General features: G+C 37.7%; 2 protein-coding genes across 3 annotated transcripts in view; both read left to right on the top strand.

The window, feature by feature from the left end:
• The window catches only part of XRCC4 (X-ray repair cross complementing 4), a 251,860-nt gene extending 247,118 nt beyond the window's left edge, over positions 1-4,742 (top strand). For both annotated transcript variants that reach the window (XM_081053815.1, XM_081053816.1), the window contains one exon: positions 3,979-4,742. In XM_081053815.1, coding sequence (XP_080909941.1) covers positions 3,979-4,090 — 112 coding nt within the window. In that variant the 3' untranslated portion in view covers positions 4,091-4,742. The remainder of the gene's footprint in view (positions 1-3,978) is intronic.
• Positions 1-27,618, top strand: part of VCAN (versican) — a 289,285-nt gene that overhangs the window by 88,556 nt on the left and 173,111 nt on the right. The gene's annotated exons all lie outside the window — the stretch shown is intronic.

The following is a 27,618-nucleotide window of genomic DNA, read 5'->3' as shown; positions in this document are numbered from 1 at the left end:
AATGAGCATGATTTTTCAAGAGTCGCAGTGCAATCAATCATTACACATTTTCCCAAACCTCTCAATTTTCTCAGATTGGCATCTTGACATGTTTCAGAAATATTATTCTTAGAATATGTTACAAAATACAAGCAATTCACTCCAAACAATACTAATGTCTCTCATTTGAATAAGAAAAGATCGACATTAGACATTAATGAATGCCAACTATAATTTTATATATATATTGTGATGGCTCAGTGTGAGGTCGGAGGGATAGTGGATGGGGGAGGGGGGTTCACGTGTGAGGGATGTGGATGATGAACGTCTAGGTATTGCCTTGTCTTGTACACCTGAAACTAATAAATTAAAAAAAAATTAAAAAAAAAAAGAAAAGATCGATATCCCAATCATGGTGATACCAATGGGTATTAAACTTGGCTGAGAAAATGTCTTTACAAAATGAGCCAATAACTGGAAATATAATTTTAAAAGGTGTTGGTAATTCAACTCACAGAAAGATGAAAGAGAAGTCATTCATTCTAATATTTTAGTGAAACAGGATGAGATACTTCTTTTGATGAATCTAACTTTTGATCTACGGTATTGTTAATTGGATGGTGGTAGCACAGTTTTATTTGAGCTGTGTGTGTGTGTATGTGTGTGTGTGTGTGTGTGTGTGTAATGCAGTGTGAAATTAAGCTAATAAAGCATAGAACTCTGTGCTTTATTGAGAATATAAGCCGTTTTTTAGAGAGGTTGTCATCATCTGGAGTAGTTTTACTTTTTCCCTTTGTTTGAAAAAGTCCTTATAGTTTTAGCCTTTAACTCTACAAAGACAGTGTGTTATTGTCATTAATCTTTCATCTTAATTCACATTATTTATTTATTCTACAGATATTTATTGAGAACCTGTATTTTGCAAATTAGTCTATGCTCAACTATTTGAGCATAACTGTTTTATAATTCAGGAACTGAATGAACTCCAAGATCATTTACAGTAACCCTAACTTTTCACAAAAAAGTTAGGGACTATTACATAGTGCTTGCTTTCAAGCTACTTATGAAATTTCTAGGACAAAAAGACACATTTGAAAAAAAAATATAGAAAGTAAAAAGTTTAACTGAAAGCTTCCTGAGGGCAGGAATCATATATTACCTTTATCAGATTTGTTATATTTCCCTAACACAGGGAACTGTTCATAGGATTTACTCAACAAATACTGATTAAATGAATAAAACTATATATTGATATATAGGGCACAGACAATAGGTACTTTAAATGATAACGGAAAAGAAAAATTTACCTGAATGTGTGTGTCTGTTAGTGGAGGGAGGGAAGGAAGACGTCTTCGTGGCATATTTAGAATTTGAAATGGGTCATAACTAATGGTTGTAATTTAATTAGCCAGAGATGAACTCCCAAGTTTCAAATAAGTTGTTTAGCTCACTTTCTGTTAAGACTATAGGGTCTCAGTTATTTGCTTTCAAATTTCACCTCTAAGCATGAATTCTTAGAATAAGTATGTTCATGAAAAAATAATATGATAAATATGCTAAGATATCTGTGTAAAAATATTAATTGTTGTGTTGTTTATTAGAGTATTAAAAAGTGTAAACAAATCAACTATCCCTCAGTGCATTAATGGTTAGTACAACCAAATTAAAATTAATTATGAATGTAGATCATTCTGAATGTAGAATAATTTTCAACATGCAAAGATATGGCTAATATTTTGTAGAGTAAAAACATCAAGTTGCAAAATTATATGTATATGGAATGATCCAATGTTTGTAAAAAATATATGAAAATACAAATAACGTAAAATAGGATGTTGAATATTTTTATTTTCTTATTTACGCTTTTCAGAATTTATAAAAAAGTCTGAAGCATTTATTACTTATAAAATGATTAAACATTTTTTTTGGTTGTGAGAAGAATTTGAAATTTACTCCGTTGACTTATGAAAGCTGTAGAACGATGATCTGCATTCATTGACTATTTTTTGTTGAGCACCTATTATATAGTAGACACTAAGAATAAAAGCCTAAATCCATTTGTCAAGCTCCATTCGTTAAGCTCAGAAGGAGATGGGAAACATAAATGAAGCACTGGGAATCTCTTTCCTTCAAACTCATCACTTCAGAGTGGTCCCTTTGTCTTACACTAATTTTCAAAAAGTAAATTGATCTCTGCATTCTATTTGTATAGTATCCAGACTACGAACAAAACTGTAGAGGTTTTTCTATTCCTGACCTTTTAATTGAAATAAATCAATTCTCTGTTTCGCTAGGAGAAAAAAGCAAGTCTTAAGACACTTAGGGCCAGAGAAATATGTTTGAGTTGATGTTGAAAACTTACACATGAGATATACTTTCATTATGTACTATGTCATTTTCTCCTCCTGTGGGATACGTTTTTAGATATTTAATTACATATTAGAGTAATTATGTCCATCTTTATTGTTATTTTTAACATTGAAACTCCCAGAGGTCATCTTGACAATGCATTAATGCTGAGTACCTTGGCATTCTTGGTGGTAATGGCTGAACGTGGCTTGCTCAGGATAAGACAACACGTCCCAGGTCCAGTGGCAGCCAACCAAGGTTAATCGTATGCAGTCATGAGGCCAAGGAAGATCCTGTGTGGGTTCATGTTTAATAATCTGCAACTCAGTGTGGATGCTGGCTTTTTGAAATACTCATAACCTAAACATACTCAATGTTTTGGCATTTTTCATTGGTTATTCTTTTAAATTAAAACAGCTATTAGCAGGAGATCTTTTGTAGTTTATGTAATATTAGCAGCTAATAATAATAGTTTCCAAATGTTTTGTGGGAATTTACAAGCATTTCTGTTTACAATACCTCATGTAATCTTTAGACCACCTCTGAGGCAGATATTATTATATCAGTTTTCCAGGTGAGAGACTAGAAATCTAGTTAGGTTAAATAACCTCCCTAAAGTCACATAGCTAGTACGAAATAGATCTGGATTCAACTCTGTATGTCCTGACTTCAAGTCCCATTCTCTTTCAGCTATATCAAGTTGCTTTCATTTTCTCTCAGCTATATCAAGACTCCTCCTCTGCCTTTGAAGTTAGAAATATTACGGAGTAATACTGGATTGACTCTACCTAGTCATATTTGCCTCTGAAGCCACCTCTAATTGTTAATATTAAGCATATTTTATTTAGGTTCCATAGAGAACCCTTGACAAGTTTTATACAAGGGTATAAACATATGTTTCTAAGATGTCCTTTTGATTGAGCCAGCTTTTGAAGTTTTTTTAAACTGGTTTTTAAGAACAGTTAACAGTCAGTGACCATGCCTTTTATCCTAGAACTCAAAAAGAACATTTACATAAGTATAGAGCTCAGTCGATTGATGTAATAACTGCAGTACTAAAACTGAATAAAATTTAGTTACTAAGTGAAGATACGTAGATTCAGTAAATTAATGTGGACCAACATTTCATCAAGAACTGCTAAAATGTGAAGTTATTATTAGTTATATACACACTTATAATCAAATGATCATTGAAGGAAATGCATGGGATCAGAACTTTATGCTGTTGTAAGATTAAAATGCATGTTAATAGGCAGAATTTAAGGTAGCCAAAGGAAAATGTAAACTGGGATAGAATTATTAAAGAAGTGGCTTGAGAAGCCATCTATATCTTGGCATAAAATTACTTACAGAACAGAGGATATTTTTTTTTTACCTTAATCATGAGTATTGTTGTAGGCCCTTGAATTTCCGTTAGCTCAGAATAGAGACAGATTAATTCTAAAGCAGTTAATGAAATTAAATTCCCTTCATCTCTTTCTTTATGTTAATGCAACATAGGGAAATCTCTAAAACCAATTCTGAAACAGGATTTAACTTTTATTTCATGTATGTATCTCTTAATTTTATTTTACTCTATATGGATGTTTTTAAAAACATAAAATTATCTTGATTTTCTTTTTTCTTTTTTTTTTCTTTTTTTCACTCTAGGCTTGATCCTCCACTACCTGAGATGTTGAAAAAGGAGCACAGCTCAACTGAAAACGTGTCTTTAGAAACTCTAAGAAACAGTAGTTCAGAAGACCTCTTTGATGAGATTTAACTGTCTCAGGAAAATACTTTGATGTTCACTAGACTATGTTTTCTATTCATTTCTTTAAACTAGAAAAAACAAAATTTCAGTTCAGCAGTGGCTATTACTACATCTTACAATTTAATTACATACACACTGAGTTGAAACCATTGTGCAAAATGGATTACACGTGTATATGAAGATATGATTTGATGACAGTGGTACATTATTCTAAACTAGTCATTCAGCATGCCTATGATTACATAAAATCTCACTTTTTGTTGCAAAGGACACGTTTATCTTCTTCAATTCACACATATTATATGTGGTAGCTGTCTAACATCCTGTCTAGGAAGATTTTGGAACTATGACAAAGGGAAATGTCTACAGTTCTTTTTAGAATAGTCATATTCAAAACAATTATGTCTGAGCATTTTAATTTGTGGGATGATGTTTAAAATCTATTTTCAGTTTGTACACAAACAACCTGAAAATCTGAAGATACAATTTCTAATGTATTAAAGATTTTGAATTCTTAATAAAATATGTTACTTAGTTTAACTCTTTCCTTTAGTAACAGTTCTTCACAAAGTGCTTACTCATGTAAATGTAACCCGCTTTTGTATTTTTTTGTAAAGAGCATGTTTTCCAGAGACTACTGATAAAATATTTGTTTTATATGCCTGAGGATCCTCTTTGAAGACAAAGATCTTGTCATATTCAATTATGTCATACTTACTTCAATGACATCTAGCCCTTCTTTTTTTTTTTTTTTTTTTTTTTTTTTTTTTTTTTTTTTTTTTTTTTTTAATATTCACTGTTTCTACTTCCTAACCTCTCATTTCATCTTCCTTTTCTCCATTTGGACATTCATTTGCTCCATGCTATTCAAATTTAAGAATGACCACCATGTTGCTAAATCTAAAAGTTGGTCCATTCTCAACCTTCATCTTTCTAAGCCTCTCAGCAACATTTGACAGTCAATCACTTCTCAGTAAACATTTTCTTCACTTGACTTTTGCAATAATATATGCTGTTTATGTTCCTCTTTCTTTCCGGCCACTCATTTTTCAGACTTTTCAGCTGAGTTCTTCTTGCTCAACAGTTAAATGTTTGTGTACTATAGGCTTAATCTTCAGCCTTCTTTTCATTACCTACGTTATCCCCCTAGATTATCTGTGGTTTTAAATACTGTCTATATGTGAATAGCTCCAAAATTAGAATATTATACCGTATTTCCCCGAAAATAAGACCGGGTCTTATATTAATTTTTGCTCCAAGAGACACATTAGGGCTTATGTTCAGGGGATGTCATCCTGAAAACTCATTCGAGGGCTTGTTTTCCAGTTTGGTCTTATTTTGGGGGAAACACGGATATAGTTCTTATCATTAATTTATAACAAAAGGAGGTTATTAAAACTCCTGTTACGTAGAAAGGGCTAGATTCATAGGGGCTTAATAAGTGTTTGTTGAATGAATAAATGCATGTCTATTGCATAGTAGGGACTCAAACATTTCTTCAAGTTTCTAAACCATTTTGAAAAGAAACTCATTAAAAGACTGCAATTTAGTCAGATGTTTTGATACAAAGAACTAGTTGTTCAGAAAGCTCAAGTACCTTCTGTGATTAATTATAAATAATATATACGGTTGACCCTTGAAATACAAGGGTTTGAACTCCTAAGCAGGGCCACTTACAAGCAAGTTGTTTTCAATAAATACCTGTACTGTTTCAATTCCTCATTGGGAGTCTGCAGGTGTGGAGGTCCAACATTGTTCTATGCTATTTTATTTCAGTAGTGAGGCAGCCTCAGATTTTGGTATCCACGGAGGTCCTAGAGCCAGAACCCTGCATGTTCCAAAGGACAACTTAAGTTTTGGGGCATTTAAAAGTTATACACGGATTTTTGACTACATGGGGGTCCACACCTCTAACCCCCACATTTTTTAAGGGTCAACCGTACATTTATATGTATGCACATAGGCTTGACTGCAGAAAGAGAACAGAAAGAAATTACACATTATTGTTGGTGTCAGAAATAGGATTTTATTAACTCAATGGAACAAGAAAATACTTTAAATAGAAATTTTACTGCAGTTTTACTTCCATCATGGCTTCCATTTAAGAGGTACAATTTTAAATTAAATATAGATACAAATATATGAATTATAAAAATATAATTATAAAACATAAAATTCTATTCATCCACATGAAAACTTTACTACAATAATGAACCTCATATAATCCAAGATTTACCTTGGATCTTTCTAAAAGGATTTTGTACACAAAGTACCAGAATCTCAAGAGAATGTTATTGCAACCTGAATAGACCGAAAGTGACTAACCAAAATCGGTATACAGCTCTGTGTCTGTGTGTGTGTGTGTGTGTGTGTGTGTGTGTGTGTGTGTGTGTTATTTTAAGTGGAAGAAAATAAGAAAGCAGAATTTTGGCTATTAACCCACTAGTGTTGAGAGAGGGACATATGGAAAGTGTTTCATAAATAATCTTAACAATAGAATCTGTAAAGTTCATAATATTTACAAAAAAATGTATTTTTCCAGGGCAGTGAATCTTTTCAACCATTGCTGTTCATCAGATTGATTCAGCTGGTTAGAACAGAGCATAATAAGCCTGTGATCCTCATTTCCTCCTCTGTACGTACTGTGGACAAATGGAAGAGATGGTTTTGTATTTCTTGCCCTATGAAGACAGATATCTGTAGATCTGGTGTTGAGATGTTCAGATGCTGTCATGACATGCTATGATTTTTCCCCATGTTTTTCCATTGTCTATACTCTAAAACAGACTGTTGTAAAAGAACACTGAAATGGAAGACACCAAAATTGAGTTCTAGGGCAGCACAGCTTTTTGACCGTAGTGCCCTCACTTCTAAAACAAGGTGATTGCATTTCTGAAGGTTTTTTCAGTTGAACATTTATAATTCTTGGCTCTGACATGAGATAGTAGGGCTCAGTCCTCATTAGGGAAGTTCATAAAAGAAAAGTCTCCTCTTAGGAAGAGGTGTCTTTATTCTATAGTTTTAAAGAATCAGGAAACTACTTCAGAAAAGTATTTCTTAGTGGCCTATCACTCAAATTTATAAAATACTAGACCCTGTGTTTTAGAGCCAAGCAGCTCTTCATTGAGTAAATTTGATTCAACAAATGTTTATAAAGGATCAGTTATGCACAAAATACAGAACTGGGCCATGTAGAGAATTTAAAGACAAATCCATCTATTCACCAAATAGTTATTAAGCATCTGTTCTGTTCTGGCCACTAGATGCGACAGTGAATAGTACAAGTGGTCTGATGCTGTGGAGCTTATATTCTAGTAAGTGAAATGAGGGACCTGCTCTTCAAGTGTAGAGTATGGGAGGAGGGTAAGAGTGGGGCCCAGACTCACTATATAATGAGCTGTAATATCAAGGAGTGATAGGATAAGTGGCATAAAGAGAACAAAGAATTTAAAGTATGGGTGAGGATCCATAGAAGATAAAAGATCCAATAGAAAGGTCAAGAGAAATTGGTGGGGGTTAGAGAGAGTGAGCTGAGGGTGAAGCTGTCTGAGGTCAGAGGAGAGTGCAGAAGGTCCCAGAAGGATGGGAGCATGATGGTAATGCCCAAGTATGCAGTTGTGAGTCATTGGAATGAAGGAGACAAGTGAGACACAGTGTTGGCCAGGGGTGTTTAGGAGTATGGAGCTAAGTCATGTAATAAAGACGACAATAATTGGGCTCTACAGTTTTACCTATCACTTCCCTGGGATGGTGTGGACTGCCAGAAACCTTCAAGTCATAGGGACATCTGGAAATGGGATCACAAGGCCAGTCAAGGAGGCCCTAGATAGATATTGCCCAAAAGAACAGCCAACCCTCATCCTTTTGTGTCTCTCTCACTCATTCACTCAGTATTATTTATAGAATTCACTTTTAATAAAATTAAATAGCTGACATCTATATTCATGAATTTACCTATAAATTAGGAAATCCAACAAATAGGTAGTTACATTTTGTAAGGGAGAATTGTATAATCACAAAAGAACTATTCATGCATCCATTGATAAGCTGTTGTCTGAATTAAAATTTTTTACTGATGATCTGACAGCTTCTAGTAAATGCTTTTCAGGAGGGCTGATTTCATTTGCAAGTGTTCTAGAAGTAACCTGAAATGTTGCTCTCCGTATTTTAATAACTGGAACAAGATACCTTGAAAAATATATGACAATAACATTTTGTGGTTACTGTACAACTGACCACCCACCCACTTCCTGTCCCGACTCCCAACTCTTTCTTACCCAGTCAGACTAAAACACTCTCTACCCTGTCTTCTACTTTCTCCCTTTCAGATAGCCACATATCCTCTCATTTACCAACCATTGTCCTTACTTTCTGATTGTCCTGTCCTCTATTTGGAATAAAATTCAGGTCTGACAATTAAGTTCACAAACTTGCTGCAACGATGTTGCTAGCCTTTTTTTGATATCAGAGAGATGAATTCATTATGAATTTGTACCAACTGGACAAACAGTTAACCAAGTTTACTATTTGGAAGTGTCGAAAAGACTACATAAAAAAAGTTAGACCACCTGAACTTTTCACCACCAATTCATGGCTCTTGCATCACGAGAATGCACCAGCTCACACGGCACTGTCTGTGAGGGAGTTTTTAGCCAGTAAACAAATAGCTGTATTGAAACACTCTGCCTACTCACGTGATCTGGCCCCCAATGACTTCTTTCTTTACCCAAAGGTAAAGGAAATACTGAAAGAAGACATTTTGATGACATTCAGGACATCAAGGGTAATACGACGACAACTCTGATGGCCATTCCAGAAAGAGTTCCAAAATTGCTTTAAAGGGTGAACTAGGTGCTGGCGTCAGTGCACAGCTTAGAGTACTTGGAAGGTGACTGTAGTGATATTCAGCAATGAGGTGTGTAGCACTTTTTCTAGGATGAATTTGTGAACTTAATTGTCTGACCTTTAATGTTGATTTTTATTCCCTCTTTTGGGGGCTTTTTATTCTAAGCTTTTATGTCACAATGTCACAGAGAACTATACTTCCTGAGTAAGGATCTTTGTCCCTCAAGGCTCTTGGTAATATAGGAAAGATGAGAGAGCTCAGAACCCTGCATCTTGCTACCATGTTTCCCGAAAATAAGACCTAGCCAGACAATCAGCTCTAATGTGTCTTTTGGAGCAAAAATTAATGTAAGACCCAGTATTATGTTATGTTATGTTATGTTATGTTATATTATATTATATTATACCCAGTCTTATAGTAAAATAAGACCAAGTCTTACATTAATTTTTGCACCAAAAGACGCATTACAACTGACTGTCTGTCTAGGTCTTATATTCAGGGTAACACGGTAGTAGATGTTTCTAGTATGGGCGGGAGCAGATGGCCACTGTTCAGTAAATAGAATATAGGCTAGTCCTCACCACTTACTTTTGATTTAGAGACAGTCTCCACCTTAATTGCTATCTAAGAAACGACACAGCCAGTCAAATAAATGTGGGTAGATTAGAAACAGTTTATGGAACCTGCTTATACAAGACCCTTCTCGGCATCTGTCTTGCTCTGCATTCCTCCAAAAGCTGAGCCTGTGCCAAGGGCTTGCATGCAGGCAGTTTGTTTGGGAATGTGATCCTGGGCAGCAGGCCTGTGGGACAGGGAGCATAAAAAAGGAAAGAAGGAAAATTCAGTGTAAAGATGCCTTATCAAGGCAGCCAGCCAGCCCCATGGAGGACACGTACTTCACCCCACCAGATCTTCTGAGGCTCTTTCTGCAAGGTATCTCAGAGGTACACATCCAGGAGCGCAAGGGGGGAGCATGTATACATTCTGTCAGCAGGACCGATGGGTGACTCTGAGTGGGGACACCAGCACAGTGTCAGGGCTTTGCATCCCCATTTCCAGCAGAACGTGGCTCATATACGTCTGTGGAGGAAATGCTGTCACTGTCCTCATTAAATCACTTCTCGCACCTCCTTCTGGAAGCTGTGGGTGTGACAGTTGTATTGGAGGCAATATTTACATTTCTTTCCTAAGGCTTCGGCACTTTGTCCAGAGGCACCAGCTCCGGATCCAAGCTTTGTGAGGACAGGGAGGGAGTGGAGTTCAAGACACCAGGGGTATTCAGTGGATATTAAATAACATACAGCATTGTGAAAGAGCAGCTTAAGTCCTGAAAGGAGACGTTGTGAACTAACCTTTCATTCCTTGGATTTTGATCCCCGGACAATTAAGAGCTATCGAGTATCCTTTTCCCCCGAAACATAAAGTGGCAGAAATAACACTTTAAAAAAATCAAATTATATATATACATATATATATATATATACATATATATATATATATATGTATATATATATATATGTATATATATATATATATATATATATATATTTACGTTTCAACAAAAAACTTGAAACACTGTTTCTCACCGTCTTTTTGACACACTAGCTGGCCACAATATGTGTCTCACTTCTAGTTGACACACGTATTGGCCACAATTTCTCCACAGATTTCAGTGGGCAAGCAAACAGGAGGCACTTTTTCCACCTCACTGATGATTTTTGCAGTAGCTGAACTTTGTAACAATACTAAAAAATCTGCATGAGTCAATCTTCCAGCACACTTGAAAATAGTTCGTTTTTCTGTCCCTTCCCTTCATCTCCTTAGGAGAGAAGCATTTGCAAGCTGGTCTTCTATGAACCTGGCTAATCCATACCATAGACTCCTTGAGAATGTCTTAAGTATTAAAGGAACTACCGGTGTCCCTGGAGCCCTAACGTAGTCCTACTGCCCCCACTCAGGAACATCCCTCAGTCCTGCTAATAGAACCACACAGCAGCCTCTCGGTAGAAAGAAACGTGAGGTTTAGTCCTTATTTCATTCCATTTAATTAAAGAACAGCTGAAAATCCTGTCTTGCATTTCCAACACTTGGTTCCAATTAGTGCAGCAGAGCAGGACCCTGAATTTGATAAAAACACTGACGTGTACCTTTGGTGCCTGTACAATGTACTCTTTCATTTTATAAGGTGGCTGAAGTTCAGTTTTAAATATCTTTTTTAAATGTTAACAAAAACCCAGGGGTGTAAGCTTAGAAAAAGGTGAAGAAAGGCAAACACAGTTTTGTTCAGGTTGCCTGCTATAGACTTGTAGAACCCTGTATGCAGAAGGAGGCTTATTTGGTAAAATTTGCACTGGGTATTTACCGGCTTGTGTGCAAAAAACATGATGGTTCGTGAGATTGCACTCTGAGGCCATTAGATGGGAGATCCATCACCTCAGAAAATTGCACTCCGGGTACTGTAAATGTGCTTCATGTGACCAGTCTGCTCAAAAGGCTGTGGAAATCCCATTCAAATAGTTGTTTCAGACTGTGCTATAACTGATAGGACATCTGCCTTCCATGGGACTCTTTCTGGGTAACTTCTGGAGGTTCATATGTTTTTAAGTTGGAAAGTAAGACTGGTGTCCCAGAATCAGGGAATTAGATGTGGAGAAGCCTAATTTAGGTCATAACATCCTACCGCCTTCTAAAGTAAAGGGAACTACCACGAGGAAAAAGTAAGCTGAAACAAATAAAATTTTTATGACTGCTTTACATGGTGTGTGTTCATGCTGTCCCAGGAGCCGTGGAATGATTTTCCACTTGGGGTCATGGGAAAGCATGATATCCTTAGTCCCAGAAGGGTGAGACGCTAATACTGCTATAGGTCCCTGAATGAAGGTTAAAAGCAAACCTTTCTGTGCCTGGCTTTTATTTTCAGAGTTGCCATTCCTTTTTTGACCCATAATTTACAAACGACAAAAATGTGCCCATCAAGAGCAATAAATTCTATCCCCTAGATTCACTACCAGTTGTATTATTCAGAAATATTATCCCAAAGTGCCAAGGTAAGAACGGAAATCTGAGGAGAGTATAACTGAGTAAATGAATTCCCTATAAATAACTTTCAAGAAAAAAATAATAATCGAGATGGTCTTGCTGATGGCCTCAGCGTCAGAGACTCTGTCATCAGATTTTCTGTGTGTCCTCCCTGAATTCTCACAACTATAGAGTTTTTCACTTTTTTTGAAAGAGCTCCAAATAATAACTAAATGAAAACCTGCAGACCTGTTCTGACACAGATCATTCTTCAGCTATGCCTTCTACTACCATTGGTGCAATTCCTACATCAGACAACTTAGCGTGGACGGTACCACCTTTTGACGACTTTTTAACAGACCCACTAGCTCTCATTGTGAATTGACTTATTCATACATTGGTGATTGTTCTGCATCATTAATTAACAATTCTAGATTTGGAATATCTCTGGATCTCCATGGATCCCAACCGAATCATGCCATAGGTACATTTCTCATTCTCGCTTGAAACCTACTGCAATAGCTGTCATCTCTACCACTCCATCAAAGAGTTCTTATCAAGGTCACAGAGGATCTCCAAGTTGCTTCGAAGGCAATGGTCTTTCCTAAATCTTTATCTTACTCACATTGCGACACTGATAACTTAAAGCACTCAGTCTTTAGTTCATTGTTTTCTGTCAATTCTTTTCCTATTCCACTGGCTATTCCTTCTTTACTCCTCCTTTGCTTCCTCCTAATTTTTCCAATCAAATTCAAAAGAATGAAATTGGATCCTTATTTTATACCGTACCCAAAAAAAGCAACTCAGAATGGATGAAGTAAATTAGATGTAAATTCTGAAATCATAAAACTCCTAGAAGAAAACACTGGTTGCGCTCCTTGATATCGGTCTTTTCATTGATTTTTTTTTTGGAATTGACGCCAAAGCACAGGCAACAAAAGCAAAAAGAAACAAGTGGGACTATATCAAAATAAAAAGTTTCTGCACAGCAAAGGGAAGCATCAACAAAATGTTAAAAGTAATATATGGAATGACAGACAATATTTACAAACCACATATCTGATAAGGGGTTAATATCCAAATTTATACATCTAAATAGCAAAATAAAAACAAATAACTCAATTAAAAAAATGATCAAAGGACCTGAATAGATAGTTTTCCAAAGAAGGCATATAAATTCCGAACAGGTATATGAAAAGATGCTCAACATCACTAATCATCAGGGAAATGCAAATCTAAACCATGATGAGATATCACCTCACACCTGTTTAGGTGGCTTTCATCAAAAAGTCAAAAGATGGTAAGTTTTGGTGAGAATGTGTAGAAAAGGAAACCCCTGTACATTGTATGTGGGAATGTAAATTTGTTCAGCCATTATGGAAAACAGGGTGGATGTTCTTAAAAAAATTATAAATAAAACTGTATGATCCAGTAATCCCACTTCTGGGTATATATCCAAAGGAAATGAAATCAGTATCTTGAAGAGATATTTTCATTCCTCTGTACCTATTTAAATAACCAAAATAAAGACCTGAGCCCTATGTGGCTGTTGGGTTCTTCCCTCTACAGATTCATTCTGCTCATTGTTTGTCATTTCAGCCAGCCATCTGGCTCAGACCTTAGGTCTGTGCCCCTTCTGTGGGCCACTGCTCACGTCGTTATCTCTCTAGAAAGGTTTTCCTTAAGCTGCTGCTACCCCAGCACACTGCTTCAACCCAAAAGGGGCATCAAGCCTTCTTTGATTCCCAGCACAGTAGAGACCAGACTATTACTTTGAATACGTCTTTATCAAGCTCTCCAATGACCTCAATCTTGCTAAATTTGGTGGTCATTCTGCAGTCTTCATCTTATTCATATTATACCCGATTGCTTAAAAACTTGAAATGTTAGAAGTAATGAAAGGTAAACGCACCACACTGACTAATTTCCCCATAGCTAGACGTATAAGGAGTCACCAGTAACATGTAGCCATGTTGCAAGAACCAGCTTATTGACACGTATCCCCTGCACTCATATGAGCATACCCCTCAATGGGAAGCTTCTCTGACATGTCTCCTATCCCTACCTGATCATCACGAGGCTCTAAGGGAAAAAGAAGGCCGTTCTCACCTCATCCGAAAGCCTGTTTCCTGGGCCATCATTGCATATACCAGAATCTGCCTCTTTCCAAGAGGATTGTGTTCGCCATCCAAGGGGAGCCCCACATCCTGCCTCAGTGTGAGTCTTAACTACATTTTAGTAGTCAAATTTTTAAATATCAGTGTATTTCTTCCAAACTGAGGCGATTAAATTATTTATTACACCAAGTATTGGGGTATCTGAAGTCCGGTCTAAGCCATTCCAAGCCCAGTCAAGACCTTTTATAAATTGTCAGGTTCAGACATACCCAAATTTTCTATAGTCTTTGATTCTCTGATGCTAAGATTTTGATATATGAAAAAAGTAGCCCATAAACACGTGTTTGTACACACACACACACACACACACACACACACACATCGTGGGCCTGCATGCTCTGGGAGGGTCTCCCTTACAATAAACAATAATATGCTATTGTAAGGCAGCATAAGTCCATGTAAAGAAAAGAGGTTTTCTGTCTTAGACTCTTTGTATCCTACAGAGATAGAGAAATCTGCTAGATCATATCTAATTTATGCATCTAAATGGAAGACCCATACTGTGGATTTAAAGTGTCTGAATCCAGGTTATTTCTTCCCTAAGAACAGAGAGTATTTACATTTTTTTTTTTTTAGAACTGCAAATTACATTGGGTTGGTTTTTCCAAAATAAAAAATAAAAGGATGTCTGCTCTAGATGTCACTTCTTAGAATACAAAACACTACTTGCAGCACCAAAATGGCAGATTTCTCAGCTTCTACCTTTTGGTGTCCAAAAAATTTGAAGTACAGTCTCACGCAGGAAACTGAATCGCATGTGGTTTCCTGAGTGTTTGTGGTTTATATGCGTTACTTCTCCATAATCTGGGCTTCTTTATCTATTACATAATAGTTATGCTTTGGATTTAAAAGGTTTCCATGATATATTATAAAGTCTCAAATATCATTTCTGAATTGTGAAATGATAGCATCTCTAGGATAAAGGCAGCAATACTTTTCTAACTGTGGAACTGTCATTAGAAAAAATTGTAGAGACTCACCATGTGGTTTCTAAGAGTGGCCTATAAAAAATTAAATCTGATTGGCTAGTTGCCCTTGAAATACACTCTACAATGAGTCAGAGTCATCTCATGTTTAAAAATTTTTATTTATTTATTTATTTAATTTCTGCTATGTGGAATTAGCCTTTTATGTGGGGGAAAAAATTGCTTTTTCTCCATCTGCCCCACTTCATCTCTCATAGTCTCTTCAATGGATCCCCACTGTTGCAACTGTTTCTAGCCTTGCCACTCGCAAAATATACCTTCCTATGTCTCTTGTCTTGGGATATTTCTGAATAACAAGGTAGCTAAATTGATGCTAAAGATACATGAGAGTTAACTTGTGCTGGGATACTCTTTGTCTTATCATGTGATCAGTTTAACAGGCCTTCATTGATCTAACCCAGAGTTACTGAGGAAGAGTGTATACTTTGTAGGCAACCAGCAGGCTATTCTTTTAGTCAGTTATTTAGTGGCTCCTAGCTGGTTCAGATGCTGCACAGAGAAAACATGGTGAATACAGGAGCTTCAAACCTTTTCAAACATGGCTGGTGAACCCTTTTTTCCATAAGATCTGCACTGAGCCTCAGTGTATAAAACACCAAAAGAGTTGCTATGGTTGGGGTAGGATCCTGGAGTTCTGCTCCCTCATCCTTTGGGGGCAACATTTGCAAGCCATTGGTCTAGTGATGAGGAAACAGATTCGGGAGTCAAGCAATTGAATTTAGACTCCAGTTCTCGGTGACTCTTAGGAAATGTCTTTCTCTCCCTGAACTTCAGTTTTGTGATTTCTAAAATGCATCCAATCATCCCACATCACAGGTGGTTCTGAGGACTAAATGAGATCATGTAAAAGAGCATTCAGCATGGTGCCTGATGCACAAGAATAGCTGTGCTCTGGGTGCGGGATAATCAGTATTAGTCTGCTGCCACGTCCATGTTAGCCAAACCTGTTACAGGGGGAAGGATGGGTGCAGTATGATGCCAGAAGCCACAAAAGCTCTGGTCCCATGACAAAACATGCCCTGAGGGTACCAGAACAATTGTTTTTTCTGTAAACAGAGTTAAATCACTCCTGCTGTGCCTCACAGAGACTAATAAAGCAGAAGGGTGTAGGCCACCCTTGTGCAAAGGCACTGATGAGAGCTTTCCATGCTCTGCTTACAGAAATTCAGGTCACTGATGAACTCTAATCCTTGGATCTCCCGCCACAGTTCTTTGGAGAAATGTACTCATTTGTAGAAGAAATGTCAACCCTTCAAATATACTCGATAAAATTTTCTGGGAATTCCTAACAGACTGCCTAGAGGGAAATACACTCCATTAATACTGTACTAGCTTTTTGATAAGGCAGGTTGTGTTAGTGTATAAAGTGTTAGTGTGGAGAGAGATGTAGGACTGGATAGATGATAAGTAGTGAGAGTATAAACTGAAAAACTCACATTGAAAACAAAACAAAACAAAAAAATGAGCCCCTGGGACTATACTACTTGAACCCTTTCATTTTTGTATCGCTAACAGCACAGAGAAGCAAACTATTTCAATTAGGGGTGTCAGAAATATACTGACACTAAACAAATATCTAACAATTGGAATGATATCTTAGGAATGACTGAAATACAGTTCCTCATGTTTTTTATGATCCTTTTTATGTGTTGCTCCAAATAGGATTGCAAAAGCAATGATCTTGCAAGAAATGAGACCTCCACTGCAAATGGTATGCACCATTAAAATACAAAAGAAAATGTATGAGCCAACAAAGCTAAGATGAGAAAAACTCTGTTCCCCCTTTATATTTCATCTGTCTGTGCTTATCTCCACGTGGTCTGATTTGCTAACCCCAGGCCTGGATATATTGCCAAGGCATTGCCAGGATCCTGAGAAAGGACAAGAGACCCAAGCTCAAGTTTCAGCTATTTCAGGCCTCCTCCTACTTCCCCTCAACTCCTTACCTGCGTCCTCTGAGGCCTCTTCAAGCACATTGTTGAGAACGTAGCAATGAAGCCGTATGACCTTCCGCATTACGTGTCTGGTTCTTGTTGCAGGTTCCCTGACACCCCAATTGTCAGAGCCCTGGATGTTGAGCTGCGGCTTCTGACTGTTATGGGAAGTATCCTGTTTTGAAGAAGGGCAGATTCCCCCGTAGAAGCTTGTCACTCCCTCTGTGCACATCTTGTACTGTGGGTCACTCACCCACGCTCCCTGAGAAGGTTCCTAGGAACAGAGAAATTGTCATTATTTCCTCATCCCTTTACTTATCTCTGAGAGAGACAGAGAGCCAGTACCTTTCAGGGTCCCTAGTGGCCTGTCTAAGTGTGTCTCTGCTTTTGGAGAGCATCAGTAAACTCCAACTGAATTTATGATCTCTCATCCATGTTTGGCTACATCTCATTCCTAATTGGGTGCTTGCCAAATTGGTGGAAAGCACCACCACATACCTCATCATGTGTTTCTTATTGACTCTTCCATCTCCCTGACCAGGCGTTGTCCCCTTTCTGGCCCCAAATCAATCACTAAATTTTGTTGTTTCTTCCTCTGTAATGGCTAGTAGCATGACCACTATCTGTTGCTCAAATCAATGTTACATACTCCTAACAAGTCTTTCTTCTTTTAACCTTGCCCTATTCCAATCTGTCTTCCCATCTCAGTCATTTTCTGGCTTTGTATTCTTCAGTGGCTCCCTACCGCCTTCAATAAGAGTCCAATCTTACGTTGTCTTGCCAAGGCCTATCATGATATGATGCCTCCTCATTCCAGGGATATTTTTACCCTTTTCTCTATCCCCCACCCCAAAACCCCTACATTTGATTGGCACTAAAATATTCCAGCTCTCCATATTCTCTCTTCACTGCCAAGCCCTTGCATCTACTCTTCCCTTTGTCTTCAGTACCTTTCCCCATAACACTCCGTCTGTTCTCTGGCTGGCTTCTGTTCACTTTTCAGGTCTTGGATTAGATGTCATCTCCTCAGGAAGCTTTCCCTGACCTTCCAAATCCCCATTAGGCGTTCCTCATAGGTCCTTTCTTAACACTGGTTTTTCTCCACCATCACATTTAGCACACTCCATTGTCACTGCATATTTGCTTCTCTGTCTGCCTCAGGCTGTCACTCATAGACGAGACCCCAGTCTTTCTTTTTCACTGTTCTATTCTTTGTACCCCGAACAAGTCTTCCAGAATTGAATACATGAGAGTATAATGGAAATAAACTTAAGAAAGTATTTAAAGAGGGAGTGTCAACATATCAGATGTATCAGAGAGTAAGTGAGCTGAGAACCAAAAAGTGATCTTTGGGCTCATGTGGAAGTGGTTTGTGACCGTGACAAGAACACTTTCAGTGGAGTAATGGGGACAGAAGCCAGAGGGGAGTGGGTTGAAACTGGCTAGGACATGAGTATATGTGGACAGCAAGTGTAGACAAGTTGATTAGAAAGTTATGCCATGATAAAAGGAAGACATTGTTGATGCAAGAGGGAGAGATGACTGCAGGAACATATGTATATGAGAGACTGAAAGAACTGCTTGTAAGAACGTCAGAACTGTCCTTAGGACCACACAAAAGGCAGACCCCTCCAAACAGGAAAGTACAATTGGGCTAAAGTCCACAAGCACATTTTTTAAAAATTTATTGGGGTGACAATTGTTAGTAAAATTACACAGATTTCAGGTGTACAATTCTGTATTACATCATCTATAAATCACATTGTGTGTTCACCACCCAGAGTCAGTTCTCCTTCCATCACCATATATTTGATCCCCCTTACCCTCATCTCCCACCCCCCACCCCCTTACCCTCTGGTAACCACTAAACTATTGTCTGTGTCTATGAGTTTTTGTTTTTTATTAGTTTGTCTTGTTCTTTTGTTGTTTTTGGTTTATATACCACATATCAGTGAAATCATATGGTTCTCTGCCTTTTCTGTCTGACTTATTTCGCTTAGCACCATACTCTCAAGATCCATCCATGTTGTCACAGATGTTCCTATATCATCTTTTCTTAACCACCGAATAGTATTCCATTGTGTATATATACCATAACTTCTTTATCCATTCATCTATGGAAGGACATTTTGGTTGTTTCCATGTCTTGGCTATTGTAAACAAAGCTGCAATGAACATTGGAGCACACGTGTCTTTATGTATAAATGTTTTCAGATTTTTTTGGGTAGATACCCAGGAGAGGGATTGCTGGGTCAGAACATTTTTGCAAACAGTGCCTTCGATAAGGGGCTAATATCCAAAATATACAAGGAACTCATGAAACTCAACAACAAATAAACAAACAACCCAATTGAAAAATGGGCAGAGGACCTGAAGAGACATTTCTCCAAAGAGGACATAGAAATGGCAAATAGACATATGGAAAAAAATGCTCAACATCACTAATCATCAGAGAAATGCAAATAAAAACCACAATGAGTTATCACCTCACCCCAGTCAGAATGGCTATCATCAACAAGACAAATAGTAACAAGTGTTGGAGAGGCTGTGGAGAAAAAGGAACTCTCATACACTGTTGGTGGGAATGCAGACTGGTGCAGCTGCTATGGAAGGCAGTGTGGAGGTTCCTCAAAAAATCACAAGCACATTTTTGAATCATAAGTTTTGATAAAATTTCCTAGGACAAATGAATTCAAATTCCAGAAAGCACTCAGAAAGTAAGTTTGCAGTTTTATGTAGCTGTGCTTTGTGCAGCAAGTAATAGCTTTATTGGTAGATTTTTGTTGGCCTGTTGGTTAATGATGTAAAGAGAAACAGCTAGACTCAGATGCAAGACATCCTTTTGCTTTCATTTATTGTTAAATACACATGTCACAGAGGTAGGAAGAGTCATGCAGCACATGCTTAAGGAATAAAGTATCATTGCATGCAACAGAAGAATTGGCGCATCTTGAATTTGAAATAACTTTTTTCCCCCTTGTACAAGTGTCCATTCAAAGTGCAATTTACTTTTTAGCATGTTTTTTTTTTTTCTTTTCCACAGTGGAAGCCATAACCAACTTGTTGAAGTTTATGCAGAAAATATTTTCAGTAAACAAAGCAGAGTGCAGAGTTTCAGGAAGAAAGTGTGAGGGTCATGAGGATAAAAGCGATAGAAGACCAGCAGATGTGCCCCAGGCCCTCTGCGGTGTCATCAATCATAAACTTGTCCTGTTCCGTGGTTCCCAACCAGTAGGTCCTGGACCCCTGGGGGTAGCAGAATTTACTGTGAGGGGTCTGTAAATCCATATGCACATTCAGTATGGATAGACTAAATAAATAATATGTCATATACACACACACTACTATTTTTTTAAAATGTCTATAGAGGAGGTGATGAATAAAATACAAATTCACTTACTTCACTGAATTAACAGCAGCCTTTGATCATTATGTATTTTCTCAATCTATAGACATTGAAAGTCATCATACTCAAAAAAGGCTGGGCTATTGCTATTGTTATTTATTAGAAAATACGTCTAAAGCCACTGGGTGGTGATTTAGCAGGATGCGAAACGTTTTCTTCAGTGTTTATAATTACATGCATTATAAAAACCTGTTTTAAAACACTTGCAATATGTTTCAACAATCAGACTTTTTTCCATTCTTTGTTTCTGCAGGATACTTTGTGCTAAAGCCCTCCTTAGTTCACACTCGACACAACACACATCAGCTCTTGGAAAACAAAATAGAGCATCCAAGGGCCAGTTCTTTAGGAGTCTGAGTGGGGTTTCTCTCCTTCTTTTGAATATCGGTAGTACTTCCTGGGATAGGAAAGTGGGGGCAGAAATCCCACCTTCCTTCTACTTGCCATGCCCTGAACTGGACAAGGGGTATGGGGATGGTGGGGTGCTTCCATCCAGATGTGGCCCCTGTTTCTAAGTTGCCTTCCTCTAGGGGCAACTTTCTGTGCTTTATTCATGCAGGGGAGCCCCGTGGTTCCTTGTGTGTTCTCATTTGCCCAGATACTTCGTTAGCATGCACCCTTAATTCACTGTTGATTTGTTTTGCACGTATTTGTTTCAAATTTATTTCTTTTTCCTCACCAATAAGAGAATAACTACTTGAAATATCTGAGTACATAGTTCATATTGAATATTGAATTGAATTGACTGGGGAAAAACAACATTCACCCTTTTCTCAAGTTCTCCTTTTCACAAGTGTCGGAGTGATAGAAATGTTCTTTTGAATTTAGGTATGTGTTCCCCAAACTCTTCAATGAAATATTTCCCAAAGCGAAACAGCACACAAGATGTCAGTTGACCCAGCACCATTAGTTTGAGTCCCATCATGAAAAAATGATTTTTTAAATCAATTTTCTTTTACTCCTTCTGATCACACAAAGGAGAAAAATCTTACTTTAGTGTTGGCATATGTTTAACACTCCTTACAGTGTCCCTTGCCCTTCTTCTATTGATTTTTTTTTTTAACAGCATGCCTAGGCATCACATTCAGAGCCGTTAGCATAAGGTAACAATATTTATCTAAATTTTAAAGCATGTTTTTATATTCATTGTAGATATATTTTTTTAGCTACCTTCTATTTAAGGCAAATAATATACTCTATCCATTTACAGTAGTGATATAATATTTTAACATAATAGAAAAGGTGAGTCGATTTAACAAATAATATTATACAGGTATCGATGGTTTCATAGTACCGCGAAAAGCATGTGAATTATTAAAGAATGAGGTCCAACCCTATTACAAAGCAAACAAATTACAGGAAGACAGAATATTAATCTGTGAGAATGAAGCTGTTTATCAAGGTAGAAAAGCCAGGCAGCATCCTGAAAAAGAGGACCCACAGTAGGTTAATGGGACCGCATTCAGGAGGTTAGTAGGTGAGTCAGCGTTCCGACTTGGCTCTGACTTGGCCACGCCAGTACATGAAGTTACCAAGCACTGTCCTCCAGCTTCTTTAAGTCTGAAGGAGAAGAATAAAAGCAGTTTAACTTTTGTTATGTTTTGAACCTGACCGTGTATCAGTTTTTCCCATGCCACGGTGTCACAGGACCCATTCATATAATGTGTTCAAGATTATATTCTGAGAGGCTGACAAAACCGTTCTCAAGTGCGTTACTCAGCTCCAGTCAGACGTCACAGGGGGAATTGGCCATCGTTGTAAAGCCAGTGTGTGCAAAACTTGCTGTTCCTATCTATTTGTCTGTGAGATCATTCTGGCTCTCCCTTTCTCTCCAGGATACAGCTGCCAGAAAGAATTAGTACCATACCTGCCCCATTCATGATGACCTCCAAAACAGAAGTAGATGTTTTTTACTGCTAACCAGAAACGTTTCCCCAAACGGCAGCAAATAGCATGAATGCCTGCCCCGCTGAGGGATAATTACAGCAACACTTTTTTTTTTTTTTTTTTTTTTTTTAGCAGAGTGGAGATAGTCACAGCAGGATGAAGAGGGCTGGAATCACTAACTCTGATGGTCCAATCCTGGATCTCCCATGCCTAGCTCTCCTCTCTCAAGCTAGCTACTTAACCTCTTTTTGGAAGTCAGCGTCCTCCAATGAGACCTGCTCACATGTACTTCTTATCTAAGCACCAGAGACGGCAGATGCTGCACAGAGGCAGTAGCCACAGCCTAATCTACAGTGCAAAAGTGTTTTCCAGAAGCCCCGCATGCCCCAGGGTTTCCTAAATCACACAGCTTTATAAACTCCCCACCCATGTTGAAGGCTACAGCCAGACTGAGGTCCTTCCTTGTACTGAAACCCAGCCCTTTGCTGGTTGTGGGCTCATTGGTCATGGACCTTGAGACTTGTAAAAGGGTGAATTTACTTTTCTTTGTATCTCTATATTGGTAGACTTCCAAATAGAAAATATTCAGCGTGTGTGTGTGTGTGTGTGTGTGTGTATTTCGTTCTTGTTTTTGCTTCAAGACTGTGAGTTTCTAGATATCTGTAGAAAATTTGAAAAATACCTCTTACTTCCCAGAGAAATCATTTTTATAAAACAGAGATGCTATTTGTTACTTACAAAACAGTTTGCTTTTTGGCATCACCTGGAATATAGAGAAAACATATTCAGGGAGCTACTTGGACTGAAAACAGAGAGCAACACTTGATCTTGGCAATACATGAAAATGGTGCTGTTATCTTTTGCTTCAGCCATTACCAAAGAACTGAACTGGGTTGGAATAGGTACTTACTGAGCAGTAAGGAAGACTTAGAGGAGAACAGATTTCATTTAAAAGTGGCAAGATAAAAGTGGTTTCTTACATGGACAAATTATTTGGTCTTCTTGAACCAAACAGCACAAAACAATAGGCACTCAGTTTTTCATAGCCCTGCACAATACATTGTTGATTTCTGGTAGTTATTTCCTTTATGGTATTCTAGTGGACGGAAAGGTGAATTGACTTCTGAAACAACCCATGTTTAAATAAAACCACAACATATACTGAATATTTTAGTCATACTAAATGCTTTGATATCCCATCTTTAATAAGGAACTAATTAAATGAAATCCCTCAGATATAAGTAAAACATGTATTTAGTGCATTTTTATAACTTTTGTGACTATATGAAGTGATAGATGGTTTTTTTGTAAAATAATTTGTGAATCTCACCTCGATTCTGAGGGTCCAAAAGAACAGGCTATGACTGACAAGACTGATAAGAAACAATATATGTGGAAGATTGTGGTGAAATGGAATAAAGAAGTCCCCGGGACATTTGTTTTGCCTGATTTGGCCTAATCTGGCTCTTCACCCGTCTCATTAGAAATAGTTTTCAACAAAGATTTGGCAAATTACAACTAGTGTGTTAATGTGTTTGATGAGGTTTTCCATTTTTCTTTCTTTGAAGCTTTGAAAACAATTTCTGGTGATTATTATAATTGAAGTCTACTTGCACCGTGGATTTCTTTTATTTCTCTTTAACTGTGAGTTTGGGCTGGATCTCCACTGAGAGGAAGCAGAGATGGTATTAATCCTAACTTGGCAAAATTATTGGGTCCCACCCCAGCAGTCACCAAAACATTTGGGTTTAGTCAGAACACCAATTCGTCACTTCACAAAACCAAATCTCTTCTCCATCCCACAGTAACCTGTTCCTAGACCCCGGGGAGAATGAGAGAGATGTAAATAGACATGTTGAATAATAGGGCCTGGCTTACTCAGATGTTGGAGAAAGCTGAGACACTTCCATTTTTTGAGTCTCTTGGAATGTTAAAAATAAAAGAAGAAATGCTAGAACAGGATAGCAAAACATTTTAGCACATTTAAGTACTTAAAATCATACTTTAAACACATACAAAATAAAATTAAATAACCTTTTTAGAAGGCCAGATCAAATGGCCAAATTAGAAGCCCTTTGTGAATATAAGGCCCTAGCTAAGTGGCTTTCTGGGGGACACCTGTTTCTCAACGATTATAGCTCTTGCTCAGAGCTGGATGGAAGTTACAGGATCAGTTAACCTCATTTAATAGATAAGGAAACTGAGCCAAAGAGTGTAAATTATGTGCTTTAGAGCACAATTAGTTGATGAGAAAGCACATCTCAGTGCACTCTCTATGCAGGTAGAAAGCATACGGAAGGTACAGAGGAGGTTCTTGGTGGGTGGGATGCAGTCGATAAGGCCGTGACTATTGAGAGCACTGTATCAGGGAAAATAAATATCTGGCAAAGCCACCATAACATAGACTGAGTCATGGCCAGATGTGTCTAATTAAGACTCCAGATTGATAGTCCCACACAATTTCACTGAGGGCTACAAATATGACACTACTCCATAAGGTGAAATCAGAAGTTCTTATTTCCAACACTCTTATTCTGTTTTTAGTCCTCTAGTTGGGAATCTATGTGAGATTCTATGGAGACAAGTGGCAATTTTTTCCAATGAATTTATAAACTAGGAAGCAGGAACGTTAGGAGTTGATTTTCACTCAGTCTGTTTGTAAGACTTTCTCTTCTCTGAGTCATGCTTTAACAATTTGGATCTCAGCCATGATTTTATTTATTTGGGAGAATTTTACTTTTCTAGAGAGCCAGAATAATTTATTCCTTTTAGATATCAGAAGCATATACTGGAAAAGTTGCTTTGTGTGTCTTTCTCAGACTGTTGGGATTCTGGGCTCCTTAGTAACTTGGCCAGCCGTCTTGAATCAAATGTTAGGTGAGGATTATTGGCTGTATCTCCTCTAGATCATTTCCAGCTGTTAGTGCAACACAAAGATGGGATCTTCTGAGCCAAGGAAACTTGAAGTTTTTATTGGATCCCTATACAAAGATTGAATGCTGTGATTAAAAGGAAGTATCAATCCCCTGTGTTTTGAGGGTGTCAGGATTTGGACACCATAACACTGTTAGTGGAAATATAATTTGATACAAACATTCTAGTATGCAGTTTGACCATATGTATCAAAAGCCACAAAATGCACATATTTTCCAATTCAAGATGGCAGACTGAATACATTCATTGGCCTCCCATTTCTTCCAAGACTTATTGAATTATAAGTGTGGAAATATAGAATAGAATTCCCCCTTTATGTCTCTATCTCTCAAAGTTCAGTCAGGAAAACTGAGCAAAATAGTTCAATAGAGAGAACTTAATTTGGGGAACTTTTTTTAAAGGTGCAGGAACATCTAAAAAGCCAGATAAATTAGCAATTAGGTGGTACTATGATCACTAGGGCTGATAGAACCAAAGAAGGTATTTTTGCCAGAGCCCAGGACCCCATGGCAGCAGCTAGAAACATGGCCAAAGGGGTTGCTTGGGGTCAGGGATTGCTGGACAAGATGGAAATAGTATGCCCACTTCTAGAGATGCTGGCCAAAGCAAAAAGAGAAGAGAGAAATAGCCTGCCTTTTTCCACTCCCCTCTCTCCAGTATCCCATCAGTGCTTCCATTGCGTGGAACTAGATGGAAGCCAGTGGGCACAGAGATGTTATTTGCAAAGGTGTCTTCCCTACGGTAGAGAGCAGAGCAGAGGAAGTATAATGGCTAAAAGCAAAAAGGCCCTTGCCTGAGGAAAGTAAAAGCAAAAATAAATGAATGGGACTATATCAAACGAAAAAGCTTCTGCACAGCAGAAGAAACCATCGACAAAGAGGTAGCCAACCAAATGAGAGAGAATATTTGCAAACAATACCTTTGATAAGGGGCTAATAGCAAAAACATATAAAGAACTCGTAAAACTCAACAACAGAAAAAAGACAAACAATCCAATTGAAAAATGAACAGAGGACCTGAACAGACACTTCTCCCAAAAAGACATACAGCCAACAGATATATGAAAAATGCTCAACTTCACTAGCTATTAGGGAAATGCAAATTAAAACCACAATGAGATATCACCTCACACCTGTTAGAATGGCTATCATCAATCAACAAGATAAGTAGTAAGTGTTGGAGACGCTGTGGAGAAAACGGAACCCTCATACACTGCTGATGGGAATATAAATTGGTACAGCCACTACGGAAAACAGTATGGTGGTTCCTCAAAATATTAGGAATATAATTACCATGTGATTCAGCAATCAATCCTTTTCTGTATAACTACCCCCAAAAATCTGAAAACGTACCCACAAAGATATATATATATATGTATATATATATATATATATATATATATATATATATATATATATATATACATATATATATATACCCCTATGATCATTGCAACATTATTCACGGTGGCCAAGACATAGAAAAACCAAAGTGTCTTTCAACAGATGATTGGATAAAGAAGATGTGATATATATACACACACACAATGGAGTGTTACTCTGCCAATCAGAAAAGACGAAATAGTGCCATTTGTGACAATATGGATGGATCTTGAGATAACGATGCTAAGCAAAATAAGTCAGACAGAAGAAGTTGAGAACTATATGACTTCCCTCATATATGGAATACAAAACTGAAAGCAACAAATGAACAAGACAAGCAAACAAATAAAAGCTCATAGACACAGACAACAACTTAGTGGTTACCAGAGGGTAAGGGGGGAGGGAGGTGGTAGATGAGGGTAAAAGTGGCCAAATATATGGTGATGGAAAGAGAACTGACTCTGGGTGGTGAACACAAAATTTAACATACAGATGATATATTATAGAAATGTACACTTGAAACCAACACAATTTTACTAACCAATGTCAAACCAATAAATTTAATACAAATTTTAAAAAAGGGCCCCTGCCTGGCAAAACATACAAGAGAGAATGGAGTATGTGCATGCCACTAAAGGGTGAGATAGTCAATAAATTTCTGGAATACAGAAAGTACACAAGAGCCATTAGAAGAATAGGGCAGAGAAATCGTCAGCCTAGAATAAACTCTGACACTCTGTGGAGGAAGAAAGCTAATCTTCCCTGTGGAACCCCAGAGATGCCTTGGGTGCTGAGTCAGTAAACACAACAGATGGGTGGAGGACTGAGAGACTGAGCTAAAAGCAGAGAGATTACTTAGAGACCTGAATATGTTCAGATTTCTTCCAGTCAGCACCCCATCTACAATGTATACACAGTGAGCAGGTAGCTGGCATTTTACCCCGAAGCAAAGCATATGACGACTCCT

Source organism: Rhinolophus hipposideros (genome assembly GCF_964194185.1).
Source record: "Rhinolophus hipposideros genome assembly, chromosome: 7".
NCBI lineage: Eukaryota > Metazoa > Chordata > Mammalia > Chiroptera > Rhinolophidae > Rhinolophus > Rhinolophus hipposideros.
This window is presented reverse-complemented; position numbering and strand designations above follow the sequence as displayed.